The sequence below is a fragment of the Rhinatrema bivittatum genome, chromosome 8 (genome assembly GCF_901001135.1).
Source record: "Rhinatrema bivittatum chromosome 8, aRhiBiv1.1, whole genome shotgun sequence".
NCBI classification, from domain to species: domain Eukaryota; kingdom Metazoa; phylum Chordata; class Amphibia; order Gymnophiona; family Rhinatrematidae; genus Rhinatrema; species Rhinatrema bivittatum.
Window position 1 is genome coordinate 65,681,641 of NC_042622.1, and position 27,147 is coordinate 65,708,787.

The following is a 27,147-nucleotide window of genomic DNA, read 5'->3' on the forward strand; positions in this document are numbered from 1 at the left end:
TAAGATTCCACACTCTATGATGGTTGTAGGGGTTTTTATACTCTTAAGCACACACCATTCTAGGCTTCAACATGGGGGAGCTACACACCCATAATAACCACTTTTCTATTTTCTCCCCATGACAATGGAATAATCCTCTTGGTTTCTGGTAGAGATCTGATAGGTTCTGTACACATGTAAATGTCCTTTTAATTTTTCTAATGTAAAATATGTATTCTTTGTCCCTGATGAACTAAGATTTTTTCTAGATGATAAGAAAATTACTGGGGCAAGTCCAGCTGTGGAGGATGATGTCTGTGATAGATTTTTTTTTTAATTTCTCTATGCTGCTAATCATGTTCAGCTTTTTCTTGAAAATTATATTCTCTCCCCAATTTCAAGGTAGTCTTCCCCCTCCTTATTTTGTGATTTAATGGGATATGCTTGTAAATTGGTTACATTTTTCTTCAGTTTTTGTTTTGCTTTTGTGTTATAACAATGTATTATCTATATTTCTGCTATTACAAGGTTTCTTGTGATTTGAAACTATGGAAATGTCAATAAATACATAATTTTTTAGAAAATCATTCATAGTGAAAGGAATGGGAGCAGTGTTCTGGCCAACATCATGCAGTAATCCATGATCGGCCATGAAAAATTAACCACAGATTGTTTTTCTAGTTGATTCCTCCCACCTTGGTGAGAGTGGAGTGTGAGAGTTAGGTATTGGGAGAGGGGGTTAGTTTTATTATTGCATTATTAAATGTTTGAATTGTTTTTGAGTTGTATATATATTTATGAACCGTGTTTTATGCTTGTATTTATTAAACTGTGTATTTTGTATGTTGTAAGCCACTCTTTGGGACTGGGTGGAGGGCAGCATATAAATCCAAGATTAGATTGGAGAGCATCCCTGCTCCAAAGATCTTACACAAAACACACACAGACAAACACATAGACATTGACATTCAAAGTATTTGTCTGGCTAACTTATAGAGATAGCGTGACAAAATGTGATATTTACAAATTACCCACCATTCGCCAACCAAATTTTATCCGGGTAAATCATAACCCAGCTAAACTTTAGCCAGATAAAAACAGGCAGTATGGGGAGCGTTCCAGAGGAATAGCTAAAATGTATCTAGCTAAGACTAGTATTTAACACTAGCTGGATAAAGTTACGTGGCTCACTCTGGTCTGAAAAATTGCTGCCCTAAATTTAGCCGCTAAAACTAGACTAAATAAAAACAAAACTCTCCCTTCTCCCATCCACCAATATCTTTTATAATTGTAGCATGGGCCAAGTGGCTCCACACGCACCCTTAATCTTAGAAGATTGTCGAGTTGAGCAGCGCTGATTCTCCCCATCCATCCCCTGCCTTTAAAAGATTATAGCCAAAACTTCCCATGCCCCACCCCCTCATTTCCACCCCCCCAAACCCTCGAAAGCATCGCCAAAACAGCCTTAAAGGTGAATTTTGAAAGAGTTGCTTGTGTAAAAATCAGCACATACATGTAGAAATAGCATATATTTGCATATATTGGGCCAGATTTTAAAAGCCCTACACGCGTAAATCCAGAGGATTTACACGTGTGTGTGTGGGGGGGGGGGGGGTTTACACGTGCCAGGCCTATTTTTAAAAAGCCCAACAACACGTGTAAGTCCCGGGGCTTGCAAAAAGGGGTGGGGAGGGGGCGGGGCATGGTCGGTCCGGGGCGGGGCGGAGTCAGCAGCTCTCGGCACAGTGGCCATTTGCCGCTGTGCTGGGGATTGTGTGCTGGCAGTCGGTCAGCAGGCACAAAAGATATGATAAAACTTTTGGGGGGCTTAGAGTAGGGCTGGAGGGGGAACGGTTAGGGGAAGGGATGGGAAGGTCAGGCTAGGTGGAAGGGAACGGGGGAAGGCAGCGCAGCTTGGCACGCCAAGGTGCACAATTGTGCACCCCCTTGCACGCGCCAACCCCTGATTTTATAACTTGCGCGCACATGGGAATGCAGTTCTGGCACTTCTTTACAGACTTAAAAGGCAGGGCAGCAGGATTGTTCTGCTCAAGCCCCTTTCCTACAGGGAATAAGAGAGGAGGGGGTGGAGCCTGGAACAGATAAAGACAAGAACCGCCACTCTACTTCCTAATGTGGGGAAGAGGAAGGGTGTGTATGTGTGATCCTGAGATTGCACCTCTGTATAGAGTCAGTCTGACACTCTCTCTCTCTATATACACCACTGTATATATACACCACTTTGAATCGGAGTGGGTTTTGGAAGGTAGTGTTACAGAAATATTCTGAAGTATTCATAGTGAAATTGACATCAATAAAGATTTGTAGTAATTATAATGGATAAAAAGTATAATTAGAGGAGTAGATTTGTACAACAGAATGCGCACGTTAAGGCCCTGTCGTGAAATGATAAATGACCTGTTAGCTGGACAAGTGGCATTTTAAGACTTAGCCAGATAAATTGGAACTTCTCTGGATAAATTTCAGTACGTAGCAGGATAAATCAGAACTTATCTGGATAAGTGCAATATGTATTCATGCGGATGTTCTTTACATGCACATGCATATTGCAGGCGCATTTATGCATATTTTATAGCCGGCATATTTCATATATGCGCAGCTTGTTAAATAAAGGAGTAGATTTTCATGCATCCATAGACATGTGTACATGGGTACATGTTCGCCGCTGTTTAAAAGTTATCCTTCCTATGTGTAAGATTTTGCATGAAATAGGCCCAGTGTTTCTTATGGAGAGATTGAGCCCCTTTTTGCATTCCCAGGGGGAGAGTGGATTGGAGCTTCCCTCTTTTAGATTCAGATCCTCTTTGGTTCACAAACAAGCTTTTTCTTGCACATTTCCTTTTGAATAGAATACACTGCCACTGATAATCAGGCAAGCTGATGATTTTTAGACCTTTAGGCATCTGTTGAAAACATACTTCTTTAGAGCTGGGTAAAGTATAGTTTTGTACTCAGTACTTTCAGTGTTTATATCTTGACTGTTGGCATTGAGTCTTTCAGCGTTAGAATATTAGGTGTTTGTTAGCTGAGTTCTGACTTTTTGGGTTTGAGTATTTCATGTAATTGTTATATACTTTTACTTATAGTAATAAGGCGTCCATGATTTATCAAAGATTTTATTTGTTGTGAGAGCCATCTTGGGTATTCTCATAAGGACAGGGTATAAAACGAGTGAATGAATAGATAAATAAATAAGAGGTTCTTACCTCTTTTCACTGCTGAATACTAAGTGCCAGTACTTAGTATTCAGCAGTGTAAGATCTTTGGAGCTTCCCTGCTCCAAAGATCTTACACAAAACACACACAGACAAACACATAGACGTTGACATTCAAAGCATTTGTCTGGCTAACTTATAGAGATAGCGTGACAAAATGTGATATTTACAAATTACCCGCCATTCACCAACCAAATTTTATCTGGGTAAATCATAACCCAGCTAAACTTTCGCCAGATAAAAACAGGCAGTATGGGGAGATTATCCAACCAGATCAGAGGCATTCCCGGAGCGGGGTTGGGAAGGTTTCCAATGGTGCACATACTTTTGCATTTTCAAAAGTATGCCTTTTAAATTTCCCAAAACATTTCCATGCACCATTTAGCAGGTGTAATTGTGTGCAGGTGATTTTGATGGGATAATTTTCGAAAGGGAAATTATACACGTGCGCATACATGCTTAGTGTCCCTTCTGAAAACTGATATAACTTAAGCACATTTTTGCTATCTGATTTATGAAGGTTGATAAAAAAAAAAATTACCCCCACAAAATACATGATCAGATTTACTTTTGTTTTACCACAGATGATGGCAAACTCTCCTTTGCTGAGTTCAAGAACTATTTTGCAGATGGCGTGCTCAGCACTGAAGAGCTGCAGGAGCTGTTCTGCAGGATTGACAAGCGGCATGCAGAGTAAGTGCACAAGCCCATAACCATACATAGAAGTCTTATGAAGAGAGTGTTCATAACATACACATCTATAATCTAGGAATATGCAAATCTCTTTAAAAGATGTTCGCCACCTGACACGATGAACCCATGGAAGTTCCACAGGTTTGTCGAGTCAATTGAATGAATGAATCTCTTTTAAGAACAAGTGACATCCACAGTGGGTTCTTGGAAATCTAGAGCAAATCCTCAGAAATCTGCTGTTGATTTTCTTAGAATTGAAGGATTCTGTATGGATTTTTGCAGATTTGCTTTTGGAGTTTTCTGAATTTTTCAACAGGCACTGGAAAAAATTGGATGGGTTTTCTCAACAGATTTTGAGAAAACACATATTTCCCATCAAGTTCAAACCTAATAAATACATAAACATAGTGTACACACACATCTGTGAACATAGTAAGGTCCATATTTAAATGCATATAGCTGGCTAACTCCAATGTTAGCTGGCTAAATGAATATTTGGGCACATATCTTTAAATTCTAGCCAGCTAATAAGTTAGGCAGCTAGAATTTGGCCAGATAAGTTAGGAACTTTCTGGGGGTGTAACTGGGAGAAGTTGAGTTAGCCGCCTAAGTCTGGTCAGCCTAAAGAGCTAACCTAAAATTAGCTGGCTATAGTTAGCCGCCGAACTTTAAGATAGCCAGCTATTTAATAGTCCAACTACACTACTGAGTATACCTCCAAAGTTAGCTGAATAAGTTTATCTGGTTAACTTTGTTATTCAGATTGAGTCTGAATATAGATCTCAGCATTTTTGGGCATTTATTGCTTGTTGTAACTCCTACTTTGCGTTGGATGAAGGACTAAGGTATAAGGACTACAAACAAAGTGGAAGACTGTTTTGTCTTAATCAAATCCATTACCTTAGTTCAGGGAAATGGTATGATCCTGTCATAACTTAGCTGGATTATTCAGCTGTGCAGCCATGCCACTGAATATTCTCAGCTATCTTAAAGTTAGGAAAGATAGGTTTATTTGGCTAACTTTAGGCCTGCTCTACAGACCAACCAGAGTTATCTGGATAAGTTATCTCCACCTAGAAATGCCCCTGAAAAGCCTTCAGATTTTCCAGCTAAGTTTTATCCAGCTAACTACCTAGCCGGATAAGTTAGATGCGATCAGCCAATGGGGATTTTCAAATCCTACTATTCGTTAGGGATGAGCAGGAGAAAAAAATTAGTTTTCATTTTTGGTTCATTTTCGGTAGGTTTTTTTTCCCTATGAATTTACTTTTGTGGATTGTTTGATTTACTTTCATTCGTGAGAAAAAACCAAATCAAACAATTTAAAAAAAACAAACAAAAATGGTCAAAAAAACGAAAACAAGGCCTCCCACCTGCATGCCCGAAAAAATGCCAGGGCCGGAATCTCTCCCAGCCCCCATTTACCCAGTCCAGTGGGGATCTACAGGCTTCGGCATTGTATAGGCCAAGGGCACAGTAGATTGCCATGACCTTGGCCTACTCAAGGCCGAGGATTCGGCCTGACACAGATGCCAGGTCCCAATGCCAGGGCCTCAGCCCAGACCCAGGTTCAATGCCATGACCTGACCCGGAGACCAGGTCACGGTGCCTGGGCTTCGGCCCAGGGTCAGGCCCAGGTCTCGGATCCTCTTCTTCATCCTCTTCTTTCTTTGGCACTTGCAAGCCAGATGACGCCATCAACTGGGGTTGTGCTGGAGTTAATCAACTCTGGCACATTCACCCCAGCAGATGATGCCGTTTTAATGTACGGTAATGTGTACATCAAAATGGTACCAGGTCAGGTCGCCACTTTGGGCCTGTGTCTGGGCCCCAGCCTAGGAACCGGTGTTAGGACCTGGCCTTTGGGACAGGTCTCGGAATCGGGCCTGGGTCTAGACCTAGGCCACGGCATTGGGACCTGTCCTATGTCGGATACTCGCTGGACAAGCTTTTTTTTTTGTTTCATTTTTGGGGGTCTCGGCTGAAGCCCCGGCATCACCCATGCCTCCTGAGACCCTGGTGTTGTGCTCTGGCCTAGGCTGTGCTCCCTGCTTTGGGCCTTGGTCTATGCTCTAGGAAAGGCCCCGGCTTCGGGCCTAGGCCGAGGTTCCAGCATTGCACTCAGGCATAGGCCATAGCCCTTGCTTTGGGCTTTGGCCTATGCCCTAGACGAGGCCCTGGCTTCAGGCCAAGATCTAGGCCAGAATCATTAGTTTAAAACGAAACAAACAAATAAGATTTGTTTCATTCTAGAGGCTCCCGATTCATTTCAGGGCCCCCCAAATGTAATGAATTAGCCTCATTTGTTGTGTTTTGCAGTTTTGTTTTAAACAAATGCATATCCCTACTATTCATCCCTTAGTCTGAACTTGGTTGGACAAATGGTGCTGAATATGGACCTCGGTTTTCTTATGTTCCTAAGTGTACAATTCTTGAAGATTTAAATCTCTTTCCCAACCCTCCACATTCCTTCTATTAAGAAAAGAACTCCACTATTCTTTTTGCATAACAAGGAGTCAGGAGTTACATATACAAGAAATGACATATCTTTGGTTAATAAGCAAGGAGCCAGAAATAAGAGCAACAGAAAAACTATCTAGAATGTATTTATTTCATTTATTCATTTAATAATTTTTATATACCAACTTTTCATGCGAGCATATCAAATCGGTTTACAGTAGTTAGCAGGGATTGACAGGGGATACCTTACTCTGGCTCAGCATAAGGTTTATTTAAACAGGTTGAATATTAGCTTTGGAGTTCTCATAGGTGATATCTGGAGATAGAGACCTGTGTGGTCTTGAAAGCATACAGACATTATTGTCTTAAGATCATTCTGATGTTTTTTGGGATAAAAAAGATCTCTCAACCTGTAAAGAGTCCAGTTACCTCTCAGAGAAACATGCTCTGCATTTAATTTCAATTCAGTTCCTCTGAAAGGTTATAGACAGGGTGGGAGCAGTCCAGAAAATGGCTACCAGAATGGTGCAGAGGAGAAGACTTCAGAACATAAATATGTTTTCTGAAGGAGAGGAGAGATGGGGGCATGATGGAGATATTCAAGTAACTCAGAGGTGTAAGCAATACACAAGAAGCAAACTTTTTTTCCAAAATAAAAATGCTTTCGAACAAGAGGTCATTTTAGGAAGCTTCAAGGGGGTATACACAGGAGCAATAGCAGAAAATATTTCTTTGGGCTGACCCAGTGGCTGAGGTGGCAAGGACAGTCGTTGCAATGACAACACCAAGTATGCTGGAGGGGGAGGAGTCAATGTAGAAATAGGGAAACATCTTTGGGTAGCTGCAAACGAAGGCGCACGGTGCCGGACCTCAGGCCTTCTGACTGAGTAGGAAGTACAAAGGAGCAGAAGGAAACTTCTCATTAAAAACAAAAAAAAAATCTTCTCTGAAGGAGTGCTGACTGCATGGAATGCCCTCACAGCAGAGGAGGTGGAGACAGAAACAGAAACAGAATTCGAGAGGAATAAGTGCAGAGGAGCTTTTCTTGGGAAGAAATGAGGGGAAAGCCAGAGATCAGCTCACGTTTATGGCGTTGCAGCAGGATGGAACCTGGGGAGACCGGATGGGCCCTGCGGTTGTCGTCTGCCGTCGTACTTTGTTTTAGTACGCGCTAAATTAACTCGTAGGACTGAGCTGCTATTTAAAAGCGTCTTGTTTCTGTTTTACTTATGCTCTAGCTCTGTGAGATCTTTTGACATTTTGTACTGGTTTTTCTTTGAAAGCTAAATTAAGATACTGCAGAGGGATTACAGTTTATGTTTTATTGGTGGAATGACCCAGTTAGTGGAAAGCCTGTAATCTAATGATGATTCATTTCTTCCTTTCTTACAGCAACCTGGAGACTGAAAAACTGTGTGGTAAGTCTGCAGTTCAGTGAGATTTTCAAACTCTGCCCCCTAGAGCTTCAAGTAAACTTTAATATTTGGAGATGTGAGCAAGTCTCATCGCTGGGTGACATCCCTGGCTACTCTATGGGTCCAACCTGTCCCAGACAGGCCGGACCAAACAGTTCCCTTGAAGTACTATACTTTATATTCTTTGTCTCTAAAACAGTGCTCATATATACACAATGTATCCAGACAGAAAAACAAACTCATGACACCTCCACATCAACCTCTCCCACCCCCCCCCCCCATTCTCCCCCCCTCCCAAAACAAACTGGAGTCTAATCCAGTGATGGTGAACTCCAGCCCTCGAGTGCCACCAACAGGCTTCGTTTTCAGGACATCTACAATGAATATGCATGAGAAAGATTTGCATGCACTGCCTCCATTGTTTGCAAATCGATCTCGTGCATCATCATTGTGGATATCCTTTAAACCTGGCCTGTTTATGGCACTCGAGGACAGGAGGTCGCCATCACTGGTCTAGCCTGTACTCTACCACTGAGGCCCAGATAACTCCCAGACCTTCCTCCGGCTTTCCTTCATTGTGTCTGGGGAGCTCTCTGCAGCAGTCCGTCCTGTCTTTCTCATTCCTCCTGACTCTGCCTCTGGGCTGTGTTTAAGAATTTCTTCCTTAACGGCTCCAACCTCTTTCTACGAGTTGCCCGTTCCGTGCCCCTTTCCTCTCCTGGGAACTGAGTCTCCTTAAACCTCTGACTGATATACCTGCTCTGTGGGACGCTTTCAGGCTGAAAAGTATGTGTGCACTTGTCAGGTTCTCAGCTTATCAGCAATGTATCCATCTGTGCATGTAAATGACGCTGGAAGTATTTTCGTAATTTTGGAAATTAGTCTTAACCAGGGCTTTAATTTGTGGGGGAACAGCCTGGAACGGAGGTCCACCACTTCTTTTCATACTTAAGAGGCAGAGCAGCAGGGGTGTTCTGCTCCGACTCCTCCCCTCCCCTCCAGGCAGCCTGCAGGGAAGAGGGGGACTGAGCCTGGAGCCACTCTGCTCCCTAATTCTGCTTTCCACACTGTGGTGCCCCCTCCCCTCCTGTTTTACAAGAAACAGGAAGGGAGGGGGTGATCCTAAAGCAAACACTGCAACAGAAAGAACAGACACAAAGGGGCCGATGCATTATCATGCGTTAAAAAACAGGCATCCAAAATGGGTGCCTGTTTTTTCACCTTGTACACATCCACCTCTACTGGGCGCCCAATGCAATCATCAAATGAGCTGCTGCGCTAAAAAGAATGCGCTAGGGATAAATTGTGCGTCCCTAATGTGTCCTTAGCTTCGGGCACCCAGTGTAGTGCTATCTATACCCAGTGTAGTGCTATCTATAAAATGGATGCGCAATACAACTGCCCGCTTTATCCCGCAGCAGCTAATTTACCAGCACAATATACATGGTCTGGAGCGCGTATTGTGAGCTCAGAAATGTATTTTTTTCTGTCAAGCCTTTCTATTTTTTCATGATGCTGTTTTCTGGGGTTCCTCCTATTTAGTAACGCGACAATACTAAGTAGGAGGAACCACAGAAAAGCAGTTTTTTTATTTTTTTAGTTGAGCTCTTGAAGCGTAGCAAGACTTAAACACCAGCTCTGGGGCTGGTATTCAATTTTCTGGCGCACAACAATTTTTTGCATTGGAGTAATAGTTAATAGCCTCATCAACATATGTGATGAGTGCTATTAGCTATGCGCTTGTATGGGCATTCGTTTTGGATGTGCTAATCCCATTACTGCATCAGGAATTATTCTAGCATGTCCAAAACGCGTGGCCAACCGTGCGTCAAACTGTGCGCTAGGCTGAGTGCACTATAGTGCATCGGCACTAAAAAGTGGTTGAATTAGCACAAGTTTGAAACTTGTGATTAGTAGCGCCAATCAGCAAGGCTTCAACCCTGGCTGCTACGCTACTGCTCAGAAGTTTCAAATTTGTGCTATTCCAGCCCCTTTTTTGTGTCTGTTACCCAGGGCTTAATTTCTGGCAGAATGACCTAGAACAGTGTTCTGCCACCCTTTTTCTGGGACCTGAGGAAGTGGAGCAGAACCAATAATGTAAATCAGTTCTGGTGGTCAGACAGCTGGGGCTTGAGCACTGCTGGGGGCTAAGGATGGAGGCTCACGATGTAAGGATGATGAAGAGTGTGTTCAGATATTTATTTGGGAGAGAGAGAGAGTTCATCCCTGATCCTGGCCCCGCCCCCTTCACATAGATCATATCTGGTCCTAACCTCCCGCCTCCCCCCCACTCCACAGTTCCACTTCCTTTTTGTCTACAAATTAAGCCTTGGTCGTAACTTTATTTTTAGAGAACAAGCAGTAAGAGTGCTCACCATGGGGGTTGTGCCGCCTTCCCGAACTCCCACTCCTCCTAACCCTTCCCTTCTTTCCCAGCAGGGATGCTCCTGCTTTTCTTTACTATCCCTCTCCTCAGCATGCAGAGATCCATCCTCCGGTGAATGCTCTAGTTTCCAATGTTCCAAGGAAAAAGCAACTAGGAACACATTGCTTCAATCAGTTTTCAAGATGCACAGTGCTCATTTTGACCACTTTGATGGTTGAGCCTCAGCCATCATCAGTGCCAGATGCTTGGTTGCCTGTATTTTCAAACCCGGAGTGTCCAACCATTTACTTATTTATATATTAATTTATTTAACTTATTTCTAACCACATAGTCCTGAGTTGGTGGGAAACAAAAAACATATAATAATCACATCAATTAAGACAAAAAAACATAATAAACAAAATACAAAACTAAAAGCAGCATAAACAAATACAAATAACATACAAAAGCTAAAACTTACATTAAAAATGGTCCATCCTGACTCCTGCTACCATCCTTACCCAAAAGCTCATCATCAAGACATTACCCAGCAGAGATGGGAAAATCTGTAAAGTTGAAATATTGACTGCCAGACAAGGGACTGTAAGGAATTTTGTTAGGCCCATCACTGGAGCAGTGCTTTTCATAGCTCATGGAGAAGTAGGATCATTTTGAACTCCTTACTTTGACTGCACTGTTGTTAATGTTTAGTTAAAGAAAAGTTAATAGTGAAATGCTATGATTCCAGGCGGTGTTTTTCTGTTTCTTCACTGTTGTCCTGCCTTCACAGTGTCCTGCTTCCACAACAGCCTTTCTGTTTATGTTCCTAATGCTCTGTTCATGCTTTGTTCTGCAGTTTTTTGATTACTGTTATACTGTCAACTGGTTGCAGGCCTGCATGTTCACAGCTTGTGCTGTATCCAGTACCGCTGGCTCTAAAGGGTTAACCCCTGATTGGGAAGCAGGAGTGTCTGGGAGTTTGTACATTTTCAATCAGCAGCTAATGTGGCCAACTCTGCAGAATTGTCCTCATTTTACCTGTCTTTATTCTGTGGCCTAAACTGCACTGGTCACTGTTATCTCCAGTTTATGCACAGTAAGACTCTGTTTATTTGTTTTGCTTGTTAAGAAAGTCTGGAGTTGAAGAAGCATCTTCATCTGTCTGCAAGTAAAGACCGAGTTAATCTGTTTAAGCTGTGCATAGGAAACCTATAGAGGAGACAGAATATCCCAAAAATAAAAGTTTTGTTTGTTGATATTACCTTTTTGTCAGATACACCCTCTTTTATCCCATCAGAGGCAGGTATCTGTGTTGAAGGAAGGTGGGGAGCAGTCAAGGTGATGGGGGTGGGGGGTGTCACAGACATTCCTGGGAACTCATCGGATTTGATCCAGACACTCCGGGTTTAGAATTCCAACTCCGGATCTCCGGGAGAGCACTCAGGATCTCCGGTTCTTAAACATCGGGTTCCATGTAGCTGGCTTTTTCTGTAGCACAGGGTAAAGAAATGGCAAGCACTAGGACTCAGGGGAGGAAGGCAGGAAGCCAGCTGGGAAAAGCCTCTCAGCCTGCAGCTGCTTCCCCGCCTCTCCCTTCTGATTGGCTCCGGGTAGCATAAGGAGCCAATCAGCAGAGAAAAGAGGGGAAACGAGGGTTGTGCTCCGGAAAGGCTTCAGTCCTGACAATAACTACCCTGGCCAAGTGGGTAAAGAAGAAAGAGTAACTGTGTGAGGATAGTAAAAGGAGAGAACATGGGAAGGAGGGAGCAAGAGTATTGTTAGAAACGGTATTGCACCTTCTTAGAAAATTATATAGTGAACACAAAAGTTTGGTGAAACAATAATTATTTATTTTTACGAACTTGCAAGTACGGGTGTCCATATAGAAGAAAAGTAGGCACGCCCAAAAAAGAAAAAACAACTTACTATTGTATATTTGCTTATCATTTTACTCCTCCCCATCTCAGGATACTCAGCCTATCTGATACCTTCATTTCAGTGTTATCTCTGCTTCAGGCATTCCTCATGCATTTCAGACTTCCCATACTTTTCATTCTGCTTAAACAACATATTCTAATGCCAAGTTTCAGCTTTCAATTTTAACCTACTGTTGCTGCGTCCTTCATCCTGTCTGCCTACATGCTGTTCTTAAATGGCAATTTTTCTTGTTTGTACTGCTATGAGAAAGGCTTATTTCTCTTGTTAGTTTGTACAGCTATGAGAAAATCTTTGTTAGAATCAGGTGCAGGGAGGGATGTGGGAGGAGATACATCCTTACACATTCTTTTCCTTGTCTGTAACTATATGTGCCAGCCTCAGCATAATATATTATGCTGTGTAGTTAGTATTTCTCAGCAAGAAGGGGGGGGGGGGGGGGGGAAAGGCCGGGGGGCTGGCTGGGTTTTGCAGCTCAGCTTTCTACAGCTAGAGATTTCTTTACCAGAAATTAGAATATAAGAAAATAAAGAAATACAGTTCTATTTCTATACTAGCGGTACCCGGTCACGCGTTGCAGTGGCAGAGTCAGGTTCTTTACCCTCTCTCCCCCTTCCCCTTGCTCATTTACCTCAGTCACTCATCCTCCTCCCCCTTGGTCACTCACCCCCCCCTTCCCTCCCCAGTCCCCACTCCAACTCTCTCCCCTCACACTCACCTCCCCCCTCATTCTTCCTCCCCTCACTGTCACCTCCCCCCACCTACTGCCTACCCTTCAGATCAGAAAACCTTTGTCTTTCTATTTCTGTGGGAAACCCCCCCCCAAAAAAAAACACCCCAATCCCAACCCTTAAATCAAATAATAACCCCCCACCCTCCTGCCCCCTCCCAAGACCTGGGAAATTAAAATTGTTGGTGCTACCTGTGGTCTGTCCCTGGGCATCTGTGTGCATTATGTAGCCAAATAGGGGAGTGCCTAACCAAATTTGCACTTCCAAATTTGTTTTGTGGTCTGGGGAGGGCTATTTTGGTGCGTTCCCGAGATCGTGCAAGTTTAGTGTTCCCCCAAAAAACAACCCTATGAGAAAAGTTCTCTTAAACTAACCACCCCACACTCTCCTGCTCCTGCCCCCCCCCCCCCCAGAGTTGCTGAATGAATGAAACCTGCCCCCCCCCGTGACCCCTCCCCAAGATATTCACAATAAATTCATCACCACCCCCCACCCTCCAGACCCCCCGAGACCTGATAAAAATGTCAGTCGGTGGAGCGGGCGTTCAGGAGCAGTCCGGGAGCGATGTATTGGCGTTGGTCCGTCGGCTGCGAGCACTGAAACTGGTTCAGATGGCCCTTTGCCCTAACTATGTCAGTGGGGTGGAGCAATGGCAGTGGTAGGTCCTCTGACATAGTAAGGGCAAAGGTCCGCCGGCTGCCAGGCCTGAAAATGGCGCCGAGGGGCCCTCGCCCTTACTATGGCACATGGGCTACTGCCGCCATTGGTGTCCCGAGTGGCATAGTAATGGAAAGGGCCATCGACGCCATGTTGATTGCTGGCAGCCGACGGCCGTAGTGCAGGAGATGTGTCCCGGACCGGTCCTGGCCCCCCGCTGGAGCCTCCCGGACTTCTGTCAGGTTTTGTGTGTGTTGTGAGGGCCTGGGAAGTAAATAAATTTGGCATGTGGGGGGGGGGGGTGTGAGGAAGGTGGTTTTGTGTGTGTTGGAAGGCTGTGGGAAGTAAATCAATTTGGCATGTGTGTGTGGGGGGGGGGGGGGTGTGAGGAGGGTGGTGGGTGTATTTTACCTGTAAAGGAAATAGTTATCTTCCGGCGAAAAAAGTGCGCGAATGTGTTAAAATGGAAGTGAAATGTGGACTTGGACTGGCGAAATGATTAGTCTAGCGTGTGTTAGTGTAAGGTGTAACAGATGGCGCTTACGTCCAGCAGATGTCGCTGTTTTCTCAAAACAATACTTAAACCTATTTTACCTGTCACAGGTGTGACATATCTGTAATGTAAGTACAGAAGAACCTTCCTGTATGCGAAATGAAGGTTGTGTCCAAATTTGAAAGCAATCGGTTCAGTGGTTTCTGAGATTAGCGATTTTGTCCAAACTATTTAACATTTTTATTTATATAGATTGTATTACCATCTGTAATAGCAACATTAGTGAGCCCTAGCTCACAGTGTGTGTGTGAGAGAGAGAGGGGTAATCAAAAGTTGATGGGGGACAATGAGTAAGGATAAGAAGAGAGAGGGATGAGCAAAAAGGGAAAGAGATGAGAGCAAGAGGGTAGGGGGAGGGAAGGAGGAAGATAAAGGGGAAAGACAGGAACAAGGGTGGCAGGAGAAGGAGAGGACCCTGGTTTGGGGGGGGGGGGGCAGGAAGAGCATGGGAGAAAGAGGACGTGAAACAGTGAAAGGAGAGAAGGTAGGAAGAATAAGAAGAGGAAAAGGTGAAAAACAGGACAAGAGGCCAGCCTTTCCTCAGCCCCCTCTCGTTCCCATTCTCCCTTCTTCTCAGCACCCTTTCTCTCCCAGAGGCTCACTGATTCCATAGCCAGCTGCTCCTCTCAAAGCCCAGCCACCTCTGACAGAAGATATCCTAACACTGCACAAACACTTCTTTCTGGCTCACCCCTCCCTTTCTATCAGGCCGATTCAATAAAAGGTGTGGGAGAGCCGGCGCTCCGTGTTGAGCGCCCGCTCTCCTGACACGCACCCAGGCACGGCTCCTGGGCACGCAATTCTGTATTTAAATGAGGCCGGGTGCTAATAAGGAGGCGCTAGGGACAATAGCGCATCCCTAGCGCCTCCTAATTAACGGAAGAGGCAGCTGTCAGCAGGTCCTACAACCGACGCTTAATTTTACCAGCGTCGGTTTTCGAACCCGCTGACAGCCACGGGTTCGGAAAACGGATACCGGCAAAATTGAGCGTCCGTTTTCGAACCTGCCGACCCGCCGCGGGAAGATGGTTTTTTTGGGGTTTTTTGGTTCCTCTGACTTAATATCGCCCTTGGCAGGCGTTAATTTCTGAGAGTAAACTGTGCAGCTTGGCCGCACATTTTCCTTTTAATATTCCGGGTGACTAACTAATAGGCTCATCAACATGCATTTGCATGTGATGAGTGCTATTAGTTTTGGGGGGATTGGCCGTGCATTTTCCACGCGCTATTACCCCTTATAGTATAAGGGGTAATAATAGCATGTCTAAAACGCGCGGCCAAACGGGGGCTAAATGGTACGCTCAGCCGAGCGCACAGTTCTATATCGGCCTGTATGATAGTAGCCTGCCTCCGCTTCTCAGGGCTGCACCCCAGCACATTCACAGACTGTGTGCGACACAGAATGCCGCTTTTATAGTTCCATAGGCTCTGCTCTGCCAACTAATTCCAGGGAAGGGAGAACCAGAAGTGATCCATGCTGCCAGCTTCCTTAAGAAAAAGAAAAGAAAAGAAAATTAAACTGTGGCCAAGACTGAAGCTGGGGAGAGCCTGGCTCAAAGTAGCACAGCTCCAGATGGAATCCTGCTTCCCCACATTGAGCAGTGCAGCCGGAGCTAGACTGGTGCAAGGGTATTGGGCAACCTAGGCAAACCTTACAGTCTTGCACACACACTCACACACCCAGCCCCAAACTCTCCACACAAAGTTAAAAGTTATGCATTTATATTAAGGTTTTATATGAAAATGGACAAAAATATCACAACATGTATACTATATTTACATGCACTGCTGTGGTACCAACCAGAAAACCCTGCAAAAAAGTAAACAAGGCAATTGGAACTCATGATATTAGGCCTGTTGTAATAGGTGTTGGGTGTAGGTTTGGCCCTCAGAAAGCCATGAGTTAACTAAATTACAAAATAGTAAACCTCTCATACCAAAACATCACTAACTGCCAGCACTCAAACAGTAACCACCTTACCTATGAAAAGGCAACACTAAAACCCCCAAACCCCAAATCACAAATCACCTCCTATTAGGAAAATAGAGCAAGCCAGGCTTCTAAAGATCCCTACAAAGAAACTGCACACTAACAAAATACCTCACCATAATCACACATGCAGAACACAAGCAGACTCAACAAATGCAGAATAAAGAGACCATAAGGAATAAAAAGAAATGTGCAGATAAAAACTAAATTGGAAAATACAACAAGCCAGATTTTGTATGCTGTGCACCAATAGAAAAACAAACATTACTACTGCTCATAAAATATTGAATAAAAACTAAGAAATATAAAACATATTAGCAAAAACAAATCAATAAATGCTAATAAAAAGAACAAATATTTAAAAACATATTTTTTTTTATTTCCCATACACCAATAAAATATTTCAAAAGAGTAGATACATCAAATAACACCCAATATTTTTTTTAGCAGAAAAAAAATATCCTGCTTTCCATACCTGAGGGCTTTTGATCTCCAGTCATCTTGAGATTGTCATGGATTAGCAAGGGAAGAATGGTGCAAACACACATACACACAAGATGTCTCTCACACACACACAAACACAGGCACAGGCACATGCTGCTTCCCCTCCCACACACACACGCCGACACACACACAAGCTGTCTCTCTCATGTGGAACCTCTTCTCATTCTTCGGCCCAGTAGGCCTGGGCTCCAGCAGCATTCCGCAGTCTTTTTGCACTCTTCAGCCACTGCCGGCCTGGCCTCCGTGGCGGCCAGCAGTGTCGCAGCACTCTTCAGCTGCCGCCAGCCTGGCCTCCAGCGGCGGCTGCAGAGTCTCTCCATTCTACAGCCACCGCCAGCCTGGCCTCCGGTGGTGGCCCGCAGCATGTCTGCACTCTTCGGCAGCGGTCCGCAGAATATCTGTACTCTTCAGCTGCCGCCAGCCTGGCCCTCAGCAGCAGTGGCCCACAGCATCTCTCCATTCTTCAACCGCCTCCAGTAGCAGCCTGCAGCATCTCTGCAGCCGTCCCCGACCTGGGCTCCAGTGGCGGTATTTCGCAGAATCTCTCCAGCTGCTGCCAGCCTCGGCTCCAGGAGCAGCCCGCAGTACCGTTCCCTTTGAGCTCTTTTCTCTGCACGCCAGAGCGCGCAGGAACATTGTATAGCAGAGGAAATACTGGCGCCAAATATTAAGTGACCAACTGCATTGGCCCACCGGGGGATGCCTGATCCCCCAATAGGCCAATCCACCTGTGGGGCACATCAAGTCTTCAAAGGAGCAATTCTGAAAACTGTCTGAGCATGTGAAAAGTCTGTGAGTTCTTTTCCCTGTGGATTTTGAACGAGTTCTCAATAAAAAAAAAAATGTACCTGCAGAGATTTGCACCTGCTTTTCCTGCAGATAGTTTTTCCCTGAAAAACAGCTTGCCCAGCTTTGAAAATGCAAAACTAGGCACCTTGTTGTATTCCTCCCCTTGACCTCACACCTGGGAACATCTCCACTCAATGCGGGTAAGGATAGGAAGCTTTCTGAAAGTCCTTTTATCTGGGTAAACAGTCGTCTATTCAGGTCACTGGCTTTTCAAACTTGTCCTCCTTATATCCCAGTCAGGAGTCAACACATCAGGTCTTTAAATATTTTCTGCTCACGGAGCAAAATATTCTGGTCTCCATGTCAGTGCACATGAAGATGTAGAAATAAGGGTGTTTGTTCACCCGTGCTGCCTTGCACATAATGAAATGAAAGAGCAGGCACAGCTGATGAGCACAGAGGTCGGGTGCCTGGTGCTGACAGAAAGCCTGGACTGTAGAGACTGGGGTAGGGGGAAGCAATCATCTGTCTGCAGAAATTGTGGGAGAAATACCAAAGCACTATTCTCCCCTATTTTCTTCTTATACCATCTTTGTGTGATTTTCAGTTTGCAACGCAAAGGCCTGGAGGATGGGCATAGCTTAGGACTTCATGCTTCAGCAATCATCATCCTTATGCCCGTTGTTATTTACTCTTAACTCAGCCCACTCTCCATCATTTAGGCCCTCACAGAGCAACCAATTGGAAAACACCCCTCCTACTACAGCTGTCAGATTTTACTGTCATCTGAGTTGACTGGCTCCTAAAAAAAAAAAAAAAAAATGCAGGGTGATCTCAACAGAAACCTGTGCTTAGGGAATGAGTAGGTCAGGCGATTCATGTGGGGATTTGGAACTTGTCACTTCCAGTTCACCAGTTCAGAGTCAATTGCTGCTGCTATTTATTGCATTACCATCTATAAATCATTTGGAAGGAGCTGGAGATTTCAGGCCACTTCCCAGAGGCTAAACACTCTCACAACTGACACTAATTACCCTTCTTGATTATAGAGAGGAGGACTGAAAGATCATGAAAACTGAATTACCCGCTCACACTTAGAGGTGGCTGCTCTAGAGCAGAGCTGGTGTGAACAATGTGGGGACGTTACGCTGTTGCTGCTGTGCTGTCCCTGTTCTATCCTGTGTGTGTGTGTGTGTGTGTGTGTGTGTGTTGGGGTAGGAGTTTGTACTGCTGCTGTCCCTGCTATGCTTGTCATATAGTGGGGAGGTGTGTTCTCAGTAAGAAACTCATATTGAAGTAGAATGTCAGGGCCATCAGATTATGAATATCTTGGTTGTGAATTTGACCAGGATGATCCTGTCTCCTTTTTCAGACTATTTCTCGGAGCATCTTGGAGAGTATAGGAATGTCCTTTCTGCGCTGGAAGCTCTTAATGTGGCAGTTTTATCAGCCATGGACAAAACCAAGATGGTGAGTACTGGCGTGCGTCACATGCCATCTGAGAGACTGAGGTAATACCGACTGGTAGGGGAGGCCGTTCCCTGGTAGAAGAGTGGGAGAGGATCTGACCTTACAAGCTGAGCCTAATTAGAGACAATTTGATGTGAAAGTGTACTCCCACAATAAAAGGCCCGTCCTTTCAGGATAAGAGCCATGGAATGAAGCCACTGGAGCAGCAGTCCAAAAGCTAACAAGGCTGCCCCAATGCTCAGGGTACATCTAGGACTGAGATCCAAAAACAAGGAAAACTCCTGGCTCATTCAACCACGCACTGATTGAAAATCCAAACTTCAGGACTTAGAAACATTATTAGATTGAACTGTAGGTCAGTTTGGTGATAGGGGCTTCTATCAGAATCCCAGGGCAGAAGTTCTGCAGTAGTGCAAGGTCTGGGAAGCAGTGCTCAACTTTTCCATCGCAGGATCTCGTAGTCTCAGGAACCTGAAAAATTCTTCTTAATTGAAGCCTGTGTGTTCTCACCGTACTATGTGAAAGCTCTCTGCATGGAGACCTGTTCTGAGGATCTCTCTGTCTATTAATTGCAGTCTCTCTGCATGGAGATCGGTTTTGAGGATCTCTTTGTGTTCTCATTCTACTGCATGTGAGCCGTCTCTCTGCACTCCTTGAATTCTCTATATTCCAGATTTACCAGCTCTGTATGTCTATACCTGTACATGTTAATCAAAACAATGGTAATAGATGAGAAAAACCAGGATTATTGTTCAAGGAACAAAGATCAATGTGAGTGTATGTACTCGTAGTGGAACTAATAAGGACAACGGGTCATGTCATCATACATGGTGTAGGTTATGTACTGTCTGTCCTCAGCTCGCAACCTGTTAGTATGGGTGCCTAGAGACAGTCAGTTAAGCCTTGTTCCCAGTTTCAAATACCATATAAAACTCAGTCCTTGAATACCAAGCAACATTTTTTTAGAATGATGAAGAGTTCAACATTCACAGAATGAGCCGCACAGATAGGAGAGACTGTCACAGCTGCGATAAGTTCTGTCTGGAAGCCCAGTAGTCCGAAGGGAACCAACTGGAGCTGAGATAGAACCTGTGGAGTATGTATGGTGAAAAGCAATGATTCTGCATAGCTTGAAACAGGTGGAGCTGCTATTCTGCAGAGAGCCTATTTCTAAGTGAAGAAAATCACAGGAAGCAAATTGTCCCAGGCATTCCTAGCAGTAAGGGACTAATGAGAGCAGGCAAGAGAAAGCAGACAGAGAAACAAAGCAGTCCAACAAGATCCAATAAAGAGCTCAGAATCATTCAAAAGACAACCAATGAGGAGAGAGAGAGAGAGCTGTAAACCAATAGGAAACCCAAGCTGAGCATATCAAGGAAGCATATAAAGATATTTTCAAATTTACTGTATCAGATTTTGGAAGTACTGTATGCTTCTGTGTCAAAAACAAGACAATAATTGCTCCCAAATTTTAACAAAAATAAGGACAATAGTTGAAGGTCCATGACTTCCTCTCTCCTGCATTTCACATATTGTATGTCTTTATCCTTATTGATATAACCATTAGAGATGTGAATCGGAATCGGAATCTGATCAGTTCCGGTTCCGATTCAAATCTTTAAATTTTTATCGTCCGGCCCGATTGGGTTTTTGTTTATCGGCTGCGCTTGATCCGATAAACAATAAAACGACCCCTTAGCTTCCCCCACCCTCCCCACCCCCCAAAAACATTTTAAAATTACCTGGAGGTCCAGTGGGGGCGTGGGGAGCGATCTCCCGCTCTCAGGCCATCGACTGCGCTAATAAAAATGGCGCCGATGCCCCTTTGCCCTTACCATGTGACAGGGTATCCGTGCCATTGGCCAGCCCCTGTCACATGGTAGGAGCACTGGATGGCCGGCGCCATCTTTAAAAATGGCGCGGGCCATGGCCGGCCATCCAGTGCTCCTTCCATGTGACAGGGGCCGGCCAATGGCACGGATACCCTGTCACATGGTAAGGGCAAAGGGCCATCGGCGCCATTTTTATTAGCGCAGTCGATGGCCTGAGAGCGGGAGATCGCTCCCCGCGCCCCCACTGGACCTCCAGGTAATTTTAAAACGTTTTTGGGGGGTTGGGAGGGTGGGGGAAGCTAAGGGGTCGATTTTTAAAGGGTCGGTGGGTTGTTTTTTTTATCGGGCCATCGGCGCCATTTTTATTTGTGGCATCAAAATGGCGCCGATGGCCTGAGAGCAGGAGATCGGTCCCGGGGCTTCCACTGGACCACCAGGTACTCGTAAAATGTTTTGGGGGGGGGGTTCGGGAGGGTGGGGGAAGGTAAGGGTTTAGTTTTAAAGGTCGGGGTGGGTTTAGGGGTTGTTTTGGTGTGCCGGTTTTCCCGCCCTCCCCCCAAATCCCCGATTTACGATTTTTCATGATAAATCGGGGGAATTTCTATTGTATCGCACACTCTAACGATTTTTGACGATTTAAAAAATATCGGACGATTTTTTAAATCATCAAAAAACGATTCACATCCCTAATAACCATCTCTTCTTACTGCTACTATATCACCTGCTATTTACTGACTGCCATCATTGTACAAGATAATGCAGATGGTTATGAAATCCTTGCCCAGTGAGATCGCAATTGAAATCTGAGCAGGGGAAGTCATATGACCTGCTCAGGTCACATCGTGAGTCCTGAATATGTGAGTCACAGCTGAGTTACCAGGTTTGCTGCTTTATGTTCTCCTCACTGGGCTAAGCTGACTCTCTATTCCACCTCTTTCCTAAGATCTTCAACAGCAAAATAGTCTCTAATGAGGCAATTTTCTACCTGTCCTCATTGGAACAAAGTCCGCACAGACTTTTTACCCAGGGACTTTCCATTAATTATCAAAGGGAAAATGCGTGTGCACTGTCTGTTTGAAACCTGCCATGGCTACAGAGTATTCGTGATCACTTATACCTGCTTTTTCTTTGGAAAATAATGCCTGTAGACTTAACAATAAAATCCATTGTATAATTTTCCAATCCCATCCAAAATATGCCCCTGGGAAGACCTTTCAAATGCGGCTAAAAGTAAGCAAATTGTGGAACACCAAGCAGAATTTTAGTCATCTTCAGGGGGGGCATTTTTAGAGACCCATCACTCCTTACCTGCATAGCTGGCTATGAAAATTGTCCTCACAATGCAGGTCATTTTATAACAGCCCGCAGAGGACTAAAGTCTGCAGGCACTTTCTACCTGCAGACTTTAGCCCGACTTTTCAAAGCAGACTCATGGTATGTACATAAATCCATCTTGAAAATTTGCGGGTGTCCCAAGCAGGTATAGATTTATGCATGTAGATTTAAGCACACACTTTTCAAAATTGAAAGTATGCACATAAATCCTTTCCCTGCTCCGGCTCTGCCCCACCTCCCCAAACGCCTCTCCTACTGCACATAAATGTATGCACAAAATCAGGTTTGGTGGGTATTTTGTACTGAAAGAAGTCGTGGATTCATTTTCAAAGTATGATTTATGAGGGCAATATTAAAAGTCATTTAAATGGCAAGTTCTTTATATTCTCTTTGCTTATCCAGCTAAAAGTTAACTAGATAAGCAAATATCCAGTTTAAGATTTAACCAAATAAGAAAGGAGCATGTTGGGGGCATTCTGAGGCAGGGTTAAGTTATCCGAATAACTTATCCAGCTAACTCCAATATTTAAAGTTAGCCAAATAAATTATTCTGCCACCTCATGCATATGCTTCCAGAGTAGCTTCCCGAGCAACCATTAAGCACTGCGCCCTGGTGGCGGTAGGCTGCTACTGCAATCCGGGCTGAAGATTTTTTAGATCTAAGGTACCAGGAGGTGGGAGGTTTAAGCTTGTGGTGGGGTGGGGTGAGGGGTAGGTGGGGAGGGCCTGTCAAAGCAATTTAACTGGATTGGGTAGTGGGCGGGGCCTTTAAAAGTAAAGGGGTCATTTAATAAAGGTTTTCTGCCTTTCTGTGTGTATGGGAAAAATGCTTAGTACATAGGTTCCTAACTTTGTTAAGACTTTTGAGGGGTTTGGTGGGGGGAAGGGTTCCAGACTAGGCCTGACAAAGCCCTGGATTTAGTGCTCATGTGTGTGTGGGTGAGGCAGTTGCAGTGATCGGGCCTCTAGGCCTGCAATATTTATTTAATTGTATTTTTTAAATGCAGCTCAGCACTTAACCAGCTATATTCTGTTCAATATAGCTGGTTAAGGCTAAAGTTGTTCAGCCACATGAGGGTGGATAACTTTAAATCTAATTGGCTGTCTTAGGTTTAAAGTTATCCAGCTATGGATAGCTGGATAACTTTAATCGGGGTTATTCAATGGTGCGGTCTGCTCACCAGCTTACTGAATATGGACCTCTATATGCAAATGCACATAAAGTGTTTTCAAAATCAACCCCCATAGAGATTAATTCTCAAAGTTATTTCCACAGGTAAAACAGCATTGGGCTCTTTGAATATTGCCAACCTACATACCTTTTACTCACATTATAGCAGAGTGCAGGGTTAGATTGAGTAGTTTTGCTTTGATTATTGTTCCCCTAAAAGTACACACACAATAAAATATTTTATTTGCAATAAAAATAATATAAAAATAGTCTAAGGGTGACCAATGAGCTAGGTGCTAGCCATATTTGCAGGTCCCTATTAATGTCATAGAGTTGCTGGTGATACCAAGGTCATTTCTATTTATAACAGGTGGATTGGTCTTTGTGTTATAGATTTTCTACCTATACGTGTGGTTTAGTGTTTACAGCAATATGTATTGTATAGCATCCATGTCATAAAACAGAAAAATTCAAATAAATAACCTATGCTTTACTTAGCAGATTTTTATTTCAATGTAAAATGAAATGAAATAATAAAACAAAGAAGGGAAAAAAGAACAAACATGCTTTTTGGCCAGCGAGATTTCTCAGTGGGTCTAGCAGCCTTACAGCTATGAAATATCTCCTATAGTCCAGTGTTTGAAAGGTTTTAAGAGGGAGATTTGACTAAAGAAGGGAGATGGCATAATATCCCTCTGAAATGCAACAATGTCTGGGAACTTTTAGAAGAAGGAATGTGGAACACTTTCTATTTCTGGCACAGACGAGGAGTTGCCTTCTAGATTTACTATTTCTTTTTTTTTTTTTTTAATTCTTTATTTCTCAATTTTCAAAATAAATACAATAAACATATTATTGTATACAGAAAAATAATGGTATAGTTCTGAAATAAGCCTATTAAGAAATTGCAATGTCCAATTATCTATCACCTTGAACTCACCATAAACATATCAATCAAAACGGAGGGATATTAAGTTTTTTAGATATTGGGAGAATACAAAGGAACAATATTTTCCTATAGAATATCTAACTTAAACATATACCAATTCCTATTTCTTAACTGGACACTGGGGTTGAGGAAGGTAATCTCATTTGCTCTAAGAAACTTTTTAACTGGTCAGGGATGAAAAATATATACATATCTTCTTGCCTCTTTATCATACATTTACAAGGGAAACGCAATATAAATGAGAAACCCATTGATAGAACTTCCTGGCGGTGAGCTAAAAAAGCTTTCCGCCGAAGTTGAGTTGCAATTGCTAGATCAGGAAAAAATTTTATTTGTTTTTCCAAGAAATTAATTGGATATCCATTAAAATATCTTTTCATAATTAAATTTATGTCAGAAATAGCATAGAAATTCACCAATAATGTCCCCCAACTAATTGTATTTGCTGAGGAGTTCTCCAAAAAATTTGAGAGATCTCCTTGAAACATTTCTGATCTAACATTCTCATTTTTAGATTTGGGGAGGAAATAACAGTTATTAATAGTTGGTGACTGTTCAAGAGTAAAACCAAGGTTTTCAACCAAGAACTTCTTCAAGGTAATTAAGGGTTCTTCCCCAACAACTCTGGGGAAGTTTAGAATTCTTAGGCTGAGACGCTTGGTATTATTTTCCAGTGTCTCTATTCTTCTAGACATTGCTTCCTTATCTTTTACTACTGCAGCCTTAAATTCCAAAAATTTCTTTTCCTGCATTTCCAAATATTTAATCCTATCATTGGAATCTTTGATCTGTTTCTGCGTAATTAGATATTCCTGTTGATTTTTCTCATATAGTAAATCAACTTTCCCTTCCAATTTTTTAATACTTGTCATCATACCTGCCATCATATCCCACAATATGTCCATAGTTACAAGAGCAGGACGGGTTGGAATACCTGGTGGTCTATTGGTAGGCAAATGATCTTCCTCCCCACCTAAAGGATTTACCTGAGACATTTTCCCTGCTCCCCCTACTAAAATTAGGGAGTCAGCTAGGGTGTCTCCTACCTCTTCTGGTCTTTCTTTGCGGGGTGAACAAATCCCCGCAATTAGTCCAGAGTCTCCGTTCTTATTCACCACACACTCAGGATAACCTTCCCATGTCCTTTGCTCTAGTGGTAGCCAGATATTAGTGCTTAAGGATGCCTCTTCTGCAGGCATGAAGGGTCCTCCCTGACCTCCCGGCACACCAGGATCCTCGGTACCTTTCGCTTGCAGTATAGGTGAGGTCAAGAAGTTCGTAATTTCTTGTTGCAGGGGAGATGGTAATGGGAGGGCAGGAAACACTCTCACCCTCCCCTTCCATTTTGGGTGCATACTCTTTTAGCCCCAAAACACACACAAGAAAAATAAACTTCGCCTCAAATACTAAAAGTTTAAAAACTAGTTGACCCCGAATATGAAGGATATGGAAAAAGAGTCTTACTTGAGTCTGTCAGCGAAGTCAGGCGAAATCGGGCGAATCCGGCAAAGCCTGGCAAAGCCTGCTGTCTCCGCGCGCCCCTTAAGCGCGTGCGGCTACAATGGCGCTCTGGCTCTGCAGCACGCCGCAAGCTGGCCGTTGATAAGGCCGCTTCCAGTCCCGCCTCCTGCCTCACTCTCCGACACTGCAGACACTTAGCTGGCCATCAGGGTAGGTCCTTACCCCTGGGTTCCAGAGATAGAAGTTGGCAGCTGCTTCTCCCTCTCTCCTCCTTCTTCGCCCTCAGGTTGGGGAGTGCTGGGTGGCCGCTGATAAGGCCACTTCCGGTCCCGCCTCCTGCCTCACCCTCCAACGCTGCAGATGCTCAGCTGGCCGTCGGGGTAGGTCCTTACCCCTGGGTTCCAGCGATAGATGTTGGCGGCTGCTTCTCCCTCTCTCCTCCTTCTTCGCCTTCAGGTTGGGGAGTGCTGGGTGGCCGTTGATAAGGCCGCTTCCGGTCCCACCTCCTGCCTCGCCCTCCAACGCTGCAGACGCTCAGCTGGCTGTCGGGGTAGGTCCTTATCCCCGGGTTCCAGCGATAGATGTTGGCGGCTGCTTCTCCCTCTCTCCTCCTTCTTCGCCCTCAGGTTGGGGAGTGCTGGGTGGCTGCTGATAAGGCCGCTTCCGGTCCCACCTCCTGCCTCGCCCTCCAATGCTGCAGACGCTCAGCTGGCCATTGGGGTAGGTCCTTACCCCCAGGTTTCAGCGATAGATGTTGGCGGCTGCTTCTCCCTCTCTCCTCCTTCTTCGCCCTCAGATTTACTATTTCTGAATGGATTTGTATTGAGTACATCATGACAGAAATGAACCTCACTTTTAAGCAGTGGCGGTTGGTGGGTCAAAAAGTAGGTGGTGCAATGAGCACTATTGTTATTGCCTCTTCCATTTCCTCCCTCCCAGCCACCACTACACAGTACCCCTCCTATCCCCTAAACCTAAGATTACATATTGGAGCCACCAGAGGCTGGTTCTAGAGGTCTCTATCAGTGGCCCGACCTTTCCCACTCAATTGAAAATGAAATTTCTAAACCAACAGACTCCCCTATTTCTCCTTCCCACCTAGCTAAGGCAAAATGAACCGGCAGGGCGACAGCCCCCTTTTAACTTTCACCCATCACCCAAGTAAAATTTAAATCACAGAGTGACAGGCTCCTTATTCCTCTGTCCTTACTGCCCTTGTAAAAATTAAACCACAGGGCCAAGGTTGACCTAGAACCTTCCTCCCAGTCATCCACATGAAAGATGCACACACAGGCCGATACAGTAAAACCAGCGGGAGAGCCGGCGCTCCGAGGCAAGCACCCGCTCTCCCAGCGTGCACCCAGGCCACTCTTCTGGGCACGCGATCAAGTATTTAAATGAGGGTCCGTGGTAAAAGGAGGCGCTAGGGACACTAGCGCGTCCCCAGCGCCTTCTTTTTGACTGAAGCGGCGGCTGTCAGCGGGTTTGACAGCCGACGCTCAATTTTACCGGCATCGGTTCTCAAACCCGCTGAGATCCACGGGTTCGGAAAACAGATTCCGGCTAAATTGAACGTGCGTCTTCCGACCTGTGGGCCAAGTTTTAATTTTAAATTTTTTTTA

At 44.4% G+C, this 27,147-nt stretch overlaps 1 protein-coding gene across 2 annotated transcripts in view; it reads left to right on the forward strand.

The window, feature by feature from the left end:
• NECAB3 (N-terminal EF-hand calcium binding protein 3) overlaps positions 1-27,147 on the forward strand; it is a 295,795-nt gene that overhangs the window by 171,609 nt on the left and 97,039 nt on the right. The window contains exons 3-5 of one of the 2 annotated variants that reach the window (XM_029613752.1): positions 3,800-3,908; positions 7,761-7,786; positions 18,680-18,777. In XM_029613752.1, coding sequence (XP_029469612.1) covers positions 3,800-3,908; positions 7,761-7,786; positions 18,680-18,777 — 233 coding nt within the window. Of the gene's footprint in view, positions 1-3,799; positions 3,909-7,237; positions 7,533-7,760; positions 7,787-18,679; positions 18,778-27,147 lie in introns of those variants that run through there. The other variant, XM_029613753.1, reaches the window with a different exon arrangement.